Source organism: Epinephelus moara, chromosome 2 (assembly GCF_006386435.1).
Source record: "Epinephelus moara isolate mb chromosome 2, YSFRI_EMoa_1.0, whole genome shotgun sequence".
NCBI classification, from domain to species: domain Eukaryota; kingdom Metazoa; phylum Chordata; class Actinopteri; order Perciformes; family Serranidae; genus Epinephelus; species Epinephelus moara.
Window position 1 is genome coordinate 19,556,472 of NC_065507.1, and position 17,607 is coordinate 19,574,078.

Sequence of the window (17,607 nt, forward strand, 5' to 3'; positions counted from 1 at the left end):
CCCAATCCTGACTGATACGTAATAGCAGGCGGGTGACAGCAATTGATCACAGTGAGAGGCCATTTTGAAGGTGACACACCTCCATAAGTGTTCAGAGGAGAAAAATACCATCCTGCGCTAAAATTAGAAATTACTAAAGAAAGATCAAAATTACATACATCATATAAAAAAGAAAATACAATCCATTACTTAAAATATGAAGTTGCATTCATGCAGAAACATAAAATATACAAAAAAATAAATAAAAATAAAATAAGGTATGTGTGTCTGACCATCTTTGTCTTACTGTATCATGTTCAGGAGTTACTGATCTGTTTAAAAAAAAAATGATAATGATTACAACTTCTCCCAAGTGACAATATTTTTAAATGTAAGTGTTTAAAAAAATAAATTTAAGTTATCTTTATCAAAAATAATTGCTTTCTTTTTCTGCTGACATGTCATTGGATCAAATATCGTAACTGGAGTCTGCCTCAAAAATCCACTATTAGTTGGGTTGCAAAAATAACTATCTAAACATTATTTATGGAAAACCAGATTTACACAAAATAATGCAGAAAACATTGTATTTCACAGCAAAATATAATAGGTAAGCAAAATATGACAAATACATAAACCATTTCAAACATGAACATAATGGTGAGGCCATCTTGATCCTCTTGGCTAGTACTTTAAATACATGCTTGACACCTGTTAACAAGATCAGCATTGAAAAATAAATGGTAGATTTTAAATACAAATCTAAGACCCCTCTCTTAAATGGCAATAGTAATGACCAATGCAAAGTGCTTGGCTCATGTGAAACCTATGGACACTGTATCTAAAAGCATCTGCTGTTTGAGTTCATGTATGGACAAAATATTTACAGTATAAAATAAGTAGGAAGATGTCTGTCACTGTGACCCTGAATACATCACAGTGCACTTCATACATTTAATTCTCAGTAGCATTGATATCATAAAATCATCTACTGTATTATACTGAGAATTTTTAAATGACACAAAAGGGAACAGCCACTGACTATACTGACCTGCCATTAAGTAGCACTAGAAGTTCATAAACTCTAGTTTGATGCACACAGTAAAGCTCTCCTGTTTCCAAAAAGGGGAATAAATGCAGGAGGGATGATGCAGCTCCACTTCTGAGACTTCTTCACTTGAGCACCTGCCATTAAACCTTTTTCTTACTTTCACTCTTGAGTCTAAGATCGAATTCGTAAGACTTTCCAGCACAAAGACACAGGCAGACGGACACAAATACATAAAACTTAGTAGCACTGAATCACAGAGAATGTCTTTGTACCTTTAAAAAAACACTGGAGGACAAATTTGATAGTTCCTTTCTTTGGATCCTAATGAATTCTAATGATGACATTGGATGTCGAGCGCAAAAAAAAAAGTGAAATAAATGGATGAAACTTCAGTGTTGGGATGTGAGATGCATTCAGCTGTGGGCTAACGTCATACATTGTACTAAAGTAGAACTGAAAAGCTAATTTGCATTACATTTCATCTTTACGTGTCTTCTCTGAATGGGGGATAAAAAGAATACTAAGCTGTGAGTGTCTAAGAAATGCAGAAATCCTATTGAGATTCAACAGGCACCTTACTGCTCCTGAACTGCCACAAATAAGCCAGCTGCAGCTTAAGTTTTCCAATTCAAGCTCCATATATCACAGAGATGTGGCTCCTCCTCCAGCTGGGTGAGTTGCAAAAAAAATGCAGATCAGCTCTGCTTAATCAGATCTGATTACTGGTTGTGATCAATGATGTGTCACTTGCTGACAAAACAACGTTGCTCCTGGCTGGACAGCGTTTCATTTTACATATAGTGGCTTTAAAGCCCAATTACAGTGGAGAGCTGAACCATAAGCTGACCCCCTGAGCAGAACAAGACCGACACAGCAGAACTAATACCACTACGCACTCAGACATCGAGATTCGGCGTGAGACTGATGGAGGGTGATTAGGGAGAGGCAGGGAGAGAGGGAGCAGGTTCCTGAATAGTATTTTCTATTAGTTTTCTTAACAATGGTGGATCTTGACCTGGTAGTCATCTATTGCAGGTGTCTGAGAAGAAGTTGGAGAAGGGAAATGTCAGGGAAGAGACAGGTTGAGGAGGTGAAATGAGAAAATAAGGTCCGAGAGGAGACAGGGGAGAAAAAGAAAGAAAGAGGTGAGAACAAGGACAAAGAGAGTGACGAGAGCTGGGGCTTGTTTAAGGGCAGTAATAGCAGATATTAGAGGAGGGACAAAGGCAGAGAGGTGAAAATTGGTTAAAACTGTGGTAGGGTGAAAGGGACGGAGACAAATATACAGGAAAGAGGAGAATAGTGTATATCAAAGCAGCAAAGGACAGAAGTGTTTATAATATCGACAGAAGAATGGAGGTCGTTCATTGACTTTGTGTCGAGATCATCTTCAGTTGGTTTATGACACAAAAGTGGGCTGGGTAGCATTTTAAGCAAAAAAAAGAACAATCAGGCAACAGCGCGATTGTGCCAGTGCTCGATAGATCTTGTTGAAGTGCATCAAAACCAACCAAATCTAATCAACGCCACAATCTGGCAATGTAGTTAGGTGAAAAAGTTATTTGCAGGAAAAGTTAAGTAGCAGGATCTGATGCTACGAGCTAAATAGCAAAGAATTGTACTGTAGTTACACATATTCAATATCTCAAAATTTCAAATGCCGCCAAAACGAGCCAACCAACAAAATAATGACATTTGTTTGCGCGATCAATAGATTTTCTTTGCCAACATTCTCTTCATATAGTCACTAAACAAAGGGAACAATATAGAGACAATGAACTCAAAAAGAACATCTGGGAAAGTGCAGAAGTTCAATTGGCTTATCACAGTGAGAAGCTGACAAAAGGGCATACTTTGTTTCCATGGTAACACATACAGACACATTTCCATGTGCATTAGCTGCCATTAGCCATGAGCAACATGTGTGTCAACAATTACATGTAGTTGTTGTGAAAGGTAGGAATAACAGTAGCGTTACATCAGTTATTATTTCTATAATTACCAGCAGTGGAAGCATAAGAGCTCACTGTCTTTCTTTGAGAAATCTACCGAGCTCTGCAGCCCCAGTGTTACAAGCTGATCATTATAAACTGACCAATGAGCATTTATTTGTGATGGTCTGACAAGCTGTCGCAGTAAGCACACTGTAACTAACTGCACTCCCTGAAGAAATATTATCATATTTTTGGAGAAATGAAACAGTGACTCCAGAGAGAAGCAGACAGAGGGGTCTACAGTCTGTGTTTGAAGGATATATCCAGGATGTCAAACTGACTCAGCAGCAACAACAGGTTAAAAAGACAAAGATAGTTAGAAGCTAAAGCCGAACTATAGGCTACAGATCACAGTGTAAAACTGAACCACCACATCGCTGCTGATCGCCACACAAGACAATGAATATAAAGGGAAACTTTTCTGATACTGAACCAGCTGAACCATCATGGGTCAATATGGGTTTATTACAGTAAAAACAACAATGACACTGCTGACTGTGTGACGATACGAACATTTCATTTTTGGTGGAATATGCAGGACACAAATATTCATCTGCCTTGGTGTGAGAGGTTTGGAGGCGAAAAAGTCATAAACAAATATTCTGTATTTTTGTGTCTTTGTTTTCATTTTATCTCTAGGGGTGAAAAAACCTTTAGTTTTCATTGTTTATCCAAAATAATTCTGACATTTGCAGAAGCAGCACAACACACTTTGACAGCAACAACAGACAAAACACTTAAATCATGGTCCACTCTCTAGCCCTGAGCTTTCAACCACATTCCAATTTTGTTCAACTGTCAATCATCCATACATCAACACCTGTCATTACGTGACATAAGATACAAGCAATCTGTCTCTATGACAACTGAGCAAACTAAATCTGCTGATGGAGAGATGAGGTAAAACATTAAATGCTGTAAAAAAAAAATGCTTATAAGAGGACTTTGGCTTGAGTTTTTTTTTTTAATCAAGGTCAAGAATGAACTTTGCTTAAGCACTTTAGTCAGAAAAGATGCCGCCCTGCTAATCCACGCAGCAATCTGTTTGATTCACACATGTAAACACAGCGCCAGGCAGTGTTAAAGGATAATTCTGCTTATTTTAAACACAGTTCCTTTATCTCTAATTGGTTGGAGATTGCAGAGCCTGAGGCAAAATAAAGCTACTCTAAAGCTCTAAAGCTGATAAAACTTTAAACACAATCACTGCTATGATTAAAGAAAATGAAAACTATATTATGCAACGATGTGTAACAGTGCATGAAATTTGTAGCTAATGACATTATCAGCTTATCTAAAATCAAAGGATTTATTTATAATTTAATTATTTTCATCACAATGTATTGATGCAGTGTTTTGTTTTACTGTGGCAGTTTGTATCACCATGAAAACCACATACTCATGCATCACCAGTTATCCATACAGGTTTTATATAAAAAAAAAAATGCAACCAGGGTATTTGTTTTATTACTCGACTTAACCAGGGTGGGTTTATTTTGGGTTTTTTTAAATGCAAATGGTTATCACAATAAGAACAAAGCATGGCCATCAAGGTAAAAACAAACCCCTTTCATCTGTGTATTCTCCATTTACTAGGTATTACAGAGCAGGTGCAATATTTGGATGATACCAGTTCCCACATGTGTGAGAGCAAAGCTAAGCAGAAGTTGGCTGTGCAGGCTCAGGAGATGCGGTGTGCTGGCTTCACTGCAACCAACCATGGCGCAGCATCTGGCAGCGAGACGGTCTAAAGTGAGCATAGCGACCGTGTAAATGGTCTCTGGCCAGAGAGGATTTGCTGGTTTGGCTAGCTGGCTTTTCAAGTCACAAAAAGCAATTCCACACCATGTGTAGCACTGAGCTGCCGGACAACTAACCCATTTAAATCAGTCTGGACGGCTCTACACACACCGAACGCAAACAAAGCGGGCAGAATATCTGGACATGTGAATGGACGAGTTAATGAACACACACTCAGATCTATGGCAAATGTTCAGTGACTGAGCTTATGAATGCCTCACAATAAATGACACAAATAAAGCAGTGGACCTGCAAAATCATTCTCTCCGGGAGCATGAAGAAAGCTTTTCACATTTGTTCAGTATCCATTCACGAGCAATCAACTGTGCCTCAGCTTTGTCTGATGGTCTTATTCAACAGTTGCTCCCATCTCGCCATGTGGAGGAATCCTACAGGGTTCATTTGCCTACTAATAAAGTAATCTTGAGCACTACGTTTGACTCCAGACTATCTTGGAATTAAATTCCCACTCAGAAAGGAAGAGACTCATTTTCACTGGGACTGAATGAGTTTTTCAGCATTACCTCAAACACCAGCTCTCACGATGCAGCAAAACACTGTATGAGAGTGGACAGCAGAGAAAGAGGTGGAAAATGAGATGGGGAGAGCGTCTTTGGCAGTGCGAGGGAGGGAGAAAAACACAGACCTTGAAAGAAAAAATAATGTAGTACTGGAACATCTGCACATAAATGACACTCAACTAAGATGAGTAAGAGGGTGTCGAGAGTGGCTGCCGTGCCTCGAGCTCTCAAGGTGTGAGCAGACCAACCGGCAGATGTCTTCACAGAAATTCTCACCCTCTCACTGCTTCAGTCCCCACATGTTTCATGAAGACCACCATTGTTCCTGTCCCCAAAAAGACCAAAGCCCTCTGCCTGAATAACTAACGTCCAGTAGCACTCACCTCTATAACTGTGGAGTGCTTTGAAGACTTCAAATTATGCATCACTTCCCACTTCAACTTGCTTAGAGACCCAACAGATCTACAGATGACACCATCACTCTAGCCCTCCATACTGCCACTCCCACTTGCACTGGAGGAACACACGTGAGCCATTCAACACCATTGTGCCCCCTAAGCTTGTCATCAACCTTAGAGATCTAGGACTCAACACTGTTCGTTGTGACTGCATCCTGAGCTCCCTGATGGAGAGAACCCAGGCTGTCCTCCACCCTGACTCTCAATACCTGAGCCCCCAGGGCTGCTTGCTCAGCTCTCTTCTATACACTTGACTGCAGGGCCACAAACAGCATCATTAAGTTTGCTGACGACACAACCATCATTGGCCTGATAGCCTACGGCAAAGATATGATCTACACTGAGGAGGTCAGAGCCCTGAGATATTGATGCCAAGTCAACAACCCTTCATCTCTATGTCAGCAAATCTAAGGAGCTGATGGTGGACTACAGGGAGCAACAAGAAGAAGGCCAGGCCCCCATCTCCATCGACGGGACCTTGGTGTGGAGAGTCGGCAGCATCAGGTTCCTTGGGATTCTCATCAGCGAGGACCTGATCTGGTCTCACCACACAGACACCAACATGAAGACAGAGAGACAGCAGCTCTTCGTCCTCCACAGGGTGACAAGGTTCAACATGGACTCCAGGAAACACTGCAACCTCTACAGTTGCACCATCTAGAGAATTCTAACTGGCCTGGTATGGCACTGCCCTCAACTGCAAGGCTCTACAGAGGGTGGTGAAAACTGCTCACCAGAATGGAGCTACAGGAGCAGTGCAGGAAGAATGCCACAGGACTATCAGAGACCCCAGTCATTCAAGTCAGAAACTGTTCTACCTGCTGATCAGCAGACGCTACCGCAGCATCCGTTCCCACATCACCCGGCTTAGGGACTGCTTGCTTCTGCAGGCTGTAAGACTGTTAAACTCTTGAGCTCATCACTTGATACATAACCACTGTACTGTCACTTTACCTTTTATATACTTTTACTCACTATTTTCACAACTGTTTACACCTCTGTAAACTTATGCTCATGATTTTGCACACATTTTCTATATTCCTCTTTATATTAGTTTATTCATTTGGAATATTGTCTAATTTTTATGACTTTATTTTATATTTTTTGTGTTATATCTTATTAGTTATTTAACTTGCACTATTTTATGTTTAGAGTCTCATTTTGTTTTCACTTGCATGTTCTTCTTTTGCTTTATTTTTTACACATAAACATACAGTAATTAGCATCATTGGTGGGAGCCTGAAACTGTCAACAACTCCTTCTCTGCAATTGTTGTTCATACAATAAATAAAGACCTTGAACTTGAACTTGGACTTAAGTTGCAAGCAATTATCAGTTATTTAATGCATTTTCTTATTGGCTGTGTAAAAGTGACTCAGAAGTGTGTCTGTGGGTGTCTCTGTGTATGGCGTCTGTGTGTGTATGAAAGCACAAATCTCTCATTATTGCCTGTCTCCAGGGCTTCAGCTATACCACTGACCCCCAGTCTCAATGTAGCGTGTTCTTTGTTTTCCCAGCAGACCTCAGGTTCACCTCTAAATCCAGCCTGAACACTACCCAACTAAAATGCAGTAGTGTAATCTTTCTGTACTGGTGCAACCAGATGGCTTTGTAAGCCCAAGGCAACCCCTGGACATCAGACTGGACATTAATATTCATGACCACTTCTGACACATGTTTGAATCATTGAGGAATGTGTTTCCCCTCTTTAGCAGACACAGGGATGTTGCACATCCTTTATGGCGTAGGAGAGGAAGTTAGGAGTAGAAACAGGCAGTAAAAGCATTCAAAGTGAGCTGAAGGTGGCTAAGAGCAGTGGGATAAACACTGAATTCAGATTGAATAGTTGGCACATGAAAATTTAATCACTGACATTTACTCAATTTAGTTTAAAAGCTTTTGATGGCTAATGGCAAAATGACCTCAGTTCAAGGCTTTGTGTGAAAATAACAACATGGGGATTGTAAATGGAGCCTTGTGAAAGTCTGAATGAGGGACAAAAAGACCTTGGTTGATTCACTGTGTCTAAGTCACCACTTAACAATAAGACTGAATTTTCTTCTCCTTGAGATTCACAGGAAACAAAGCAACAACAAAAAAACTGCACTGCAGTGCACACTCCAGCTATTCTGGTTGGCTGCAGCCGCCAGCAGACGAGCACCTGTAAAGCAGCAGGAGCCCCTCATCCAAAGCTCCAGTTAATGTTTCTCATTAGCTGATATTAATCTACCCTCCCTCCAAATCCTGACCCCGAGGTTTGCCTGCCAGGGCGCATAAGATGGAAACAAACTACCAACATGATGCACAGAGTCAACCCCTTTTCCGCAGTAGCTGTTTTTCTATTAGTCACTATTAGTGTGGAACCCAGATGGGCTCAGTCCCACTCTTCTGTCGCCCCGGTGGAAGTAGCCTCTGCAGCAGCGGTGGAACTTGGGGAGTGATTGATAGGGGCTGGTAGATGATGTGCTGATCACCTAGTGGGGTCTGTCAGCTGCAATATTGCTGCTAGTGTCCCAGGCAACCAGCCACCGGAGTGCCAGCATCTGTGGCCTTACGCTCACAGTGAGGGATTAGGTGGTCAGAGTATTGTGTGCACGAAAACACACAGACACACACATATCCTTCTCTAGCTCCTACAGTTCAGGGTGACCTGTTTTCACCAATCATAAACAAGATACCGTACAAACACACACACAACTAAGATCACCTGTTGGTATTAGTTAACAATGTGACAAATACAACATAATATCACAACTCATAAATTACTGCTACATGGACATGTTTTGTTTTGCTCATAAAGTTTTTCTGGGGCACGGTAACATTGGGTGGGGGGTAGGAGGTGGGATGCCAGAGTCTAAAGGTAACATTAGGCACGAACAGCTGCTTACATTCACCAGCCAATCTACTCATCTCCCGCTGAGCAGTTCTCAGGGGTGTGCTGCAGACCATTCAGCTGCAGAGAATAGAGTAAAGGTTGACATTATTTTACAAAGGATTGCTGCTTTCTGTGCTACTGGATGAGCCTGACTTAATGTAATGCAACATTTGTGCTGCTCATCCCATCCAGCATAACTTTGCCATCTTGGTATAATATGACCTCGGCTTCAGCTCAACTCTCGCTCAGCAGGGGAGCGTTTTTTGCTCGCATTTTCTTTCCCACTACAATGGAGTTTTAATGTGTGCAGAACTGAAAAGATCTGTGTTATACTCTAGCCCTGCTCATGCAGGACTATTATAACCTGGGGTCCTCTGTGATTGGCAGGGTTGCCCTGCTCAGTGGCTGATCAAAACCAGCCCCAAAGCCACTCCAATACTAGGAACCAAAATGTATCCCTGCCAAATCAGATACACTGCTTTTTAAGTCCAACAGCACTGTTATCATTGCCAAATGTATTGTACTAGCTACAAGGTAACAACATAAATGTTTTGTGTGCCACCATTAAATGCAGTTTCCCCTAAAGAGTCCTTTCACCTAAGTCCTATAATGGCCTTGTGTAATTAGATACAGTATATTATCATAAATAATGTATAGCGCTGTGAATGTTCAGACCAATCCACTAATGCACAGACTAACCTGTTGCTTTGTCTTTTCACTTTCGAGTTGGAATCGATACGTATTGTATTTGTGTGTGTGTGTGTGTGTGTGTGTGTGTGTGCGCGCGTGCATGGGGCTTTGTGTTTGTCCTATGTCCAGTAGGCAATCTGAGGGGGGATAGGCGGGAACGCAATCCCCATTTCTAGCAAAATGACCACAACAGGTCCCCCTTGTTAACCTGCCATCCCTCTCTATACCCCAGGTCACCCCTTTTTAAAAATAAACAAATCGTCCATTTCCCATATCCATGAGTGTGTGAGTGCCGATCTGGGGTCAGTTTGGTAGGGTTCGAGTATAAATAACTTATTTCATTTCATTTATTATTTATTTAATTTCAAATACGCATTTTTAAACAAATTAGCACTACCAACCCAGCTGACAAAACACTCAGACTGTGGCAACACTTCAAAAGTAGCCAAATTAGTAATAATAGCAGAGGTTGTCTTTGTTCATAATCTTAATAATCTGAAAATTTGATACGTCAATAATCATCCATCCATCCATTTTCTAACCGCTTATCCTCTTGAGGGTCGCGGGGGGGATGGGGCCTATCCCAGCTGACATTAGGGCGAGAGGCAGGGTACACCCTGGACAGGTCACCAGACTATCCCAGGGCTGACACATAGAGACAGACAACCATTCACACTCACATTCACACCTACGGACAATTTAGAGTCACCAATTAGTCTATCCCCAATCTGCATGTCTTTAGACTGTGGGAGGAAGCCGGAGTACCCGGAGAAACATGCAAACTCTGCACAGAAGGGCTCCCTCCTGGGATTGAACCAGGAACCCTCTTGCTGCCCCATCCAATCAGTAAAGTAAAAATTATCCTTCATATTTTGACAAACGTGAACATTTTTTATACGTAAAGGTCCAGTGTGTAGGATTTAAAGGCATCTATTGGCAGAAATGATTTATAATATTTATAACTATGTTTTCATTATTTCATAATCACCTGAAAATAAGAATTATTGTGTTTTCATCACCTTAGAATGAGCTGTTTTTATCTTCACAGAGAGGAGAGTCTGCCATGTTGTTCTACAGTAGCCCAGAATGGACATATATAACACTAGATCTTGACTGGGCCATTCACGTTTTTGCATCAGCCACCATAGTTCTCCTACTGTACATGCTTGACACATGGGAGAAGTTTCAGCTGGCTGTGCATCTGCAACCACACTCTTCTCTCACTTTATCTTCCACACTAGACCTTTAAAGTACTTCATAATGCAATAAATGGATAGATTATATGATTATTATCTGCGTCTTCTAAAACACGGAGACATGTTTTTCTCCCCGGTCACACAGATATCACGGTTTTCACAGATAATTGTGTTTTATCTTAACTGTGTTTACATACCATATTACAGAATCTCTATATTTCAATAATACCCGTTATTTCTGGTAATGTGTCGTGATAGTGCTGTATGGTGAGTTACAACAACCCACCAATTATATAAAGCCTTGCTATTGACAAGGACCATTACCCAGTCATCCCCTTCAGAGTGATCATGACAAGTGCAATGCGACCTTCTCTGCTAGACAAAGAACACGCACACATACTCACACACACACAAACACAGAAGAGCAGCTGACTTCACTGATTTGCACACCTCAAGCCTGAGACGGGGGACCTAATCAGTAAAATCAGCTGGTGTGGTGTTTGGTTGGAATAAAAAATCTGCACACTCTTGGCTCTAAATAGCATCCAAGTGAGGACTACTGAGTTAAGACTGTCTGTTTTTAATCCTGATCATCAGGAACCCAACTGCTACGACTGCTGGTTTTCCCACTGTGCATTCTTGGTATTCAATAGTCTTTGATTTGATGACGAGAATGAAAACCAGCAGGGTCCTGATGACCACAGCTGAGAACTATTGGGCTTGATTATTCCATTAATTGCCTGCCAACCTAAGAATAGTTATCAATGCATTTTATAAAGCACAGACTGAGATAAGAGGATCACATATTCCCGGGGAAACAGGTTTTTGCCTGGGTGTATTAATCAGCTGTCTATTGTGATGGCAGTTATGTGTCCAAAAATGCATTTGTGTGTATTGTCACATCGAAGTCCCTCATCTCGTCCTATAAACTGACTGAATATTCTTTATGACTCATCCTGCACTGTGAGTGGACACATTACATCCAATAACATGTGATTATAAATGTTGGAGGCAACAGCACCAACTCTGTTTATATAAAAGCTGCAGATCTACTAAACTAACCTTAGAAGCATTAACGTATGTTGGAGTGCATTTGGCTGACAGAATTTACATTGCCAACATCACTTTAGTATGATCTCTCCACTCCCAAAGCCTCACACATTCAGAATGTTCTCCTCCTCTTCTTTTTTACTGGTGGTAAAAGGAGAAGCAAGCGATCCTCGTTGGCTACCTTTTGAACTCTAAACTCAAGTTTTTCTTGATGTTACTGCGAGGTGAGAAACATGTCACAGTACATCAAACTATGCGTTTCCAACTGAACCATGTCAGAGGAGAAACACTTCAAACCATTTTACAATCTCATACACTTTTCACAGAACCTGCAAAGATGACCTACATATGGACTGAATTATATGCTCAGTACTGTCAAGCAGCAGCCTTCTGTCCTGCTCCTCTGAAATACATCACTTCACAATGTACGAAAGAGCAATGATGTTACAAAGCTGAGGATGGTCACAAGTGCAACAGACTTGAAGGTCAGTGCAGATATGGTTTTCTTATAAACACAATTTTGCGAAGAGTTTTTTTTTTCCCAAATCAACTAGTGCTTCCTCAAGAACTGTACTTAAGCACAAATTTAAGGTATTCTTACTTTACATTAGTATTCCATTCAAACAGTATTTGGCCAGCTAGAATATACATGACTAATCCAGTAATGTGTTATATATGAGTATGTTGCACTCACAGGAGCCAATTTTTTGCATTATGGATAATAAGATGTATTTTTTGATACATTAAGGTCATTTTGCTAATCATACTTACATAATTATATTTTCAATAAAGGTTATTTTCTTAGTTGCAAAACTTACTGCATACTTTGCATAATTTTGACCTTCATTTTTTTTAATGTATTCCCATCAATCCATAGCTAGATTCTGATAGAAGGGAATTATAGAAAAATGACCCGAAGGTTACACAGCTGCTATTGTTAAAATCTTAATAATACTATCAAAATAGTCTGAATGCAGTGCTTAATAAAACATGGATTAGAGTAGAAGAATAAGTACAGGAACTGAGTTGCATAGTTGTCCTTGACAATGGAGTGCAGCTTTCAGCACAGAACTAATTGTGCCAACTGCCGTATCCCTGAAAAAAACTGCAATCTATATTTTGAACTAAAACCAAGTAGTGCAGTTGCGAGATGGTTGCCATGAATGATACAGATGTAGTATTTTAAATACAGAGCAGAAGAAGACAGAAGCCCAGCTGGCAAATCAGATGGTTGGTGCAAATGTTTCTACGAAGCCGTCAAGTTATGTGTGGTCACACTGTATTGAAAACAACTGCAGTTGACCAAAATGCTGTACAAAACAATAACTTCTGTTTTGTTATCATTTAACTTAAGACAGTTTTTGCCATCCAGGATTTCATATCCTGAAGGCAGTTAAGGATGAATGTGATGGAGCTGGAATCCCCTTGGTTTAATAGAAGGTAGCCTAAATTTGTATGTCGTCGGTATAACAGTGAAAGGAGACATTTTGCTGGTGGAAAATGGAGCCTAATGAAAGCACGTACAGTGCAAATAAAACGGGCCCTAAGATAGAACCTTGAGGTACACCGCAAGTGATGCAAGCAGAAGAGGAGGGCCACCAATCTTGACAGATAAATCGGAGGCAAACCACTTGAGGGCAGTGCTCTGGATGCCAACTAGTTCTTTAAGATGGTTTAATAAAATACAGTGTCAAAGGCCGCACTGAGGTCTAACAGGATTAACATGGCACATTTACCACTAACTTAAGTAAGCAGTAGGTCATTTGACACTTTAAGAAGGGCAGATTCTGTACTGTGACCAGCCCCACCTGACTGAAATGTCTCCATGATGAGATCATGTGTTGCCAGCTGGCTGCCATATTGTTTCCTGTGTCAAAACAGACAGGCTCACATTATGTCGCCCACCAGCAAGAGTGTTTATCTGTGCAGTGCAGTGCATTCTGGTAGTTGTAGGCTCTCTATCTCTTGAGCAAAAGTGAATGTAGCAGCCCCTTTTCTCTGCTGTCTCTGGTGATATAGCTCCAATTTCAAATGTATTTGTGTCTCTTTAATAAAAGGACCATCTTTCCAGCAAGATGTACTCTGGTCATCCAAATGGTTGACCTTCCCATTCACACTTCGGCAATAAAAAAGGTAAGTAAAGATAAAATCTGAGCCAGTGTTGGGAGACTGAATCTTCAGGGCCAGTATGAACTCCTCAGAGTATTTTATCAAGATACAGTATGTATCACTTAACAACTCAGAAATGCAGTTTTTCACTTTATGGGGTCTTTAATATTCATACAGTGGTATTATCACAGTCAGTGTTTCAAAGCAGTCAGCCCTGCAAGTCAGTGCCACCAGAGACTCTTCCCAGCAGGGAGTCCTGATCTGTCTACCACTACAACAGACTGATGTCTCATTACAAAGACGGGCTGTACTGTACCAGAGGACATTATAGAGACTGGGATGGTAATGGGATGTCTTCTAATCGTCATGCTGAACAAATTCATGCAGTTAAGAAGGCGGCTTCTCTGCAGACCCAATCCAATTATGGCTGGGAGCATACCAGAACACACTAGTGAAAACTGAATGATTGATGAACTGAAAGAAAGCTGACATGTAGTTTTTTAAAATCTGAGGACTTAGTACACAGATAATATCGATGCTATCAGTATTGATTGCTACATAGTTTTTTGTTTTTTTTTTTTTTTTACAAATCATGTAGAACAAAGTGTATCAAATTAAGGAAAAATACCAAAGCATGGCAGTCAAACCATCACAGATCGACCTTTTTCTGAGTTATAATTGATTTTGATGTAGTGTATGGTTTTGTATAATCCAAAGGCACTCTGTTTTTTGACATCAGACAGTAAAACACACCGTGTCAGAGTTCAGACAAGCCAATTAGCATCCAACTGAGATCTGTTTGCATGCAGTCAGGCTCTGAAGCCAAATCCAGTCAGTCATATTTGGATTGTGGGAAAACATGTTTTTCTTCACTGTTGAGATGAGAAAATATGTCTGTTGACTGGTTTTCTCAAAATAACATCTATATACTATCATCCGTTAAATGATCTACAAGATGGGGCAAAGAGGACAGCAGAAGATGGCTGTTGTCAACTCACATGATCTCATCAGATAAGCAAAACTTGTATTTTTTTTTATTTGTATTTGTTTCTATAAAAAAAACTCAAAACACTGGCTGGCAAGTCTCAGCAGACCAAACTGCTCCAAGCTAATGAGGGGGAATGGAGGAAATAAAATGTCCAGCGGTGCTTTGATTGGAGTTGGACTGGAATGGAGAGTTATGACTCTGTTGAGGTATTTCATCATTTTCACTAACAAGTTGGATTTCATTCCCCCTCAATCTCCTACAAAAAAAAACACACAGCCGCTAATGAGCATCATTGTTCCAAACTCTGTATTTCTGGTTGTACTGTGAACATACTGCCTAACATGGCCCCGCGGCTGCAGGCCAGCTGGGTGCATAAACTCACCTCCTTCTCTCCACAGATATTGCTGATGATGGAGTTGGAGGCTGGACTGGCAGAGGGACCGAGGACTGCCACCACCCCTTTCGACATGATCTGGCACACTGAGAGAAAACAGAGAGAGCGGGTGGAGGGGAAAATGAGGAAAGAGAAGGAAACGGAGACAGCGAGGGAGAAAAAGTCAGTCAGTGCTTTCAAGGAAAGTAACGTAAAGGCTTTCTTAAAGAATCTGAGTCATTTAAAAAAGGCCCACTTCAGCCAGATGCGCACATGCTGACTATCTCAACCTCTAAAGAGATAGCAGCCTGAGCCAGCGCTTCTTCCGTCTCGAGGGAACCTGAACCTACATGTGTTAATGAAACCAGCGCAAGGCCAAATGCATTTGTCCATGTTTAATATGCCAGACGTGATACACATACTGAGAAATCCTATAGACCCTGCCTATGAGAGTTTAATAGCCTGCGAGAAAAAAAAATGATATTCATATAACTGACTTTCGCATAAGGAGACAGAAAGATATAGAAATGGGAAGAGACACAGACAGATAAACAGAGTGACAGACAGTGAGGGAGGCAGAGAGACAGAAATAGTGACAGGCAGCAATATCTGGAGGCTTAAAACATAAAATCTGGTATTTGAACATTTACACATGAATGCTACAATATCCCCAAAAGTGACACACACATCTCATCTTGTTTTCCACATTCCACATTTACAAGGACTGATTTAAAGGCTTTACCTTTAGGGACGAAAAACATATCTTTCAGCGAATGTGAATTTTACTTTTCTCTGATGTACACGGGCCATATGCCTTAATCTCCCCATACTGGAAAACAGAATGCCATTTCTTGTGAGTTTATAATCCCCGGTTTCTAATTAAACCGCCACAGTCAATGATGTGAGGCAGACACGAGTGCAGACACTATGTACTGTTCATGTGTGAGCATGTGTGCACAGAGTGAGTGTGTGCGATGATAATTTGGTGTCAGTTATTGGGGCAAAAGCAGAGCATTAACCAGCTGAGTGTGTGAAAGAGGAGGGGGGAGGACCGTTTTTTGAGCCTGTGCTGTGAATCCAGAGGCAGTGAATCGAATGATTAATAAGTAATCCCTTAGTCACCCATGGGGTCTGTAAGACATGAACACACTGACACATTACACAAACACCCACATACACATACATGGACACATTTACAGTACATGCACACACACACACACGTTCGCACCTGTCTGCATGGCTTCACCAAATTATAAAGCTGAATGATTTGACTGCCAGCCAACGCGCTGCTGGCCCCGTGACACTTTGATTTGCTCCATCTCTGCAGCCGCTTGCATTGTGTGTATACGTGTGAGAGACTGAGAATGTGCATGAAAAGTCTGTGTCAAAACCTCCTCGCCGCAGTTTATTCGTCACTCCCTCCACATATTGATGTCAGTGTCAAGGTGTCTATTAGCGCTGTGAGTTGCCAGAATGGTACTGTGCCTCTCACAGCGGTCAAACTATGGTCAGGGGGTCAGTAGGTCAGATGAAGTCCATTCTCTATGCTTGATATTGATTTTCACTGATCAATACAAGCAATTGGAACCTTTGAATGATAAGAGGGCTGTAATGAGATTGACTTGGGAAATGCTTGACACATGTGCTGGTTACAAGAGGATGAACATATGAAAAGACAAAAAAAAAAAAGATACAGCAAAACCAGAAATACTAAAAGACAGCCACAGAACATGGATGTGCACACACAAACTGAGAGACAACAGCTATACATTTCTAGCTACAGGTCGTGGTGCTTCCAAGTTCCTTTCACATCTTATGGTATAAGATTTCATGGGTTAAAACATTCTGAGTGACTCCAGGTGCACACACGGCAGCACTAAAGCAAACATCCCTGTGTTATGTGGCTTTATATGCAATATGTAACAGTTAAAGAAGTCTTGTCACGTTGAGTTTCCTGCCTGTAAAAGCAGCCAGGGAGTCATCCATTTAGAAGCTGTACACTGCACAAGCAGGAGTCGGTGCTTGAGAGGTGGGGGTGGGAATTTTCTGGGCAGGTAGCGGCCCTTGTGATATTTCCATCTAACTGCGGCCACTGATCCGTCCCTAATCCAATTCCTGCCTCTAATTACACACACACATTCACACATAAAACATTTGCACAACATACACACAATCCAGCGTGCACACGCCAACACAAGCTGCTTTACACACACGCAGAGGAAGAAACATGCACACGCACACACACATTTAAAAACACACAGGAGAAACCACATTTAGGAGGGGTTTGTAGTAAACCAGGCAGAGAAAGTAATACAGTTTCTTGTTGTTGTGGTAAGTGAAGCGGTGTTTCCATGGATTAAGCGGCACCACTGAAGCTCTTGGGTTTGTGTAAGTGGGAATGTGTTGTATTGAAAATCAATCCGCACACTTCTTGTCATAGCTGTTTATATTGGTTGTTTTCTGCAGACACAAACTGTGCTGTATTGATTTTGGATAGCTTTCATTAAAAATTAAAAAAATCTA

General features: G+C 41.0%; 1 protein-coding gene across 1 annotated transcript in view; it reads right to left on the reverse strand.

Moving 5' to 3' along the window:
* The window catches only part of LOC126401207 (glutamate receptor ionotropic, kainate 4-like), a 432,132-nt gene that overhangs the window by 155,674 nt on the left and 258,851 nt on the right, over positions 1-17,607 (reverse strand). Inside the window, exon 5 of the mRNA XM_050062325.1 lies at positions 15,094-15,191. Coding sequence (XP_049918282.1) covers positions 15,094-15,191 — 98 coding nt within the window. The remainder of the gene's footprint in view (positions 1-15,093; positions 15,192-17,607) is intronic.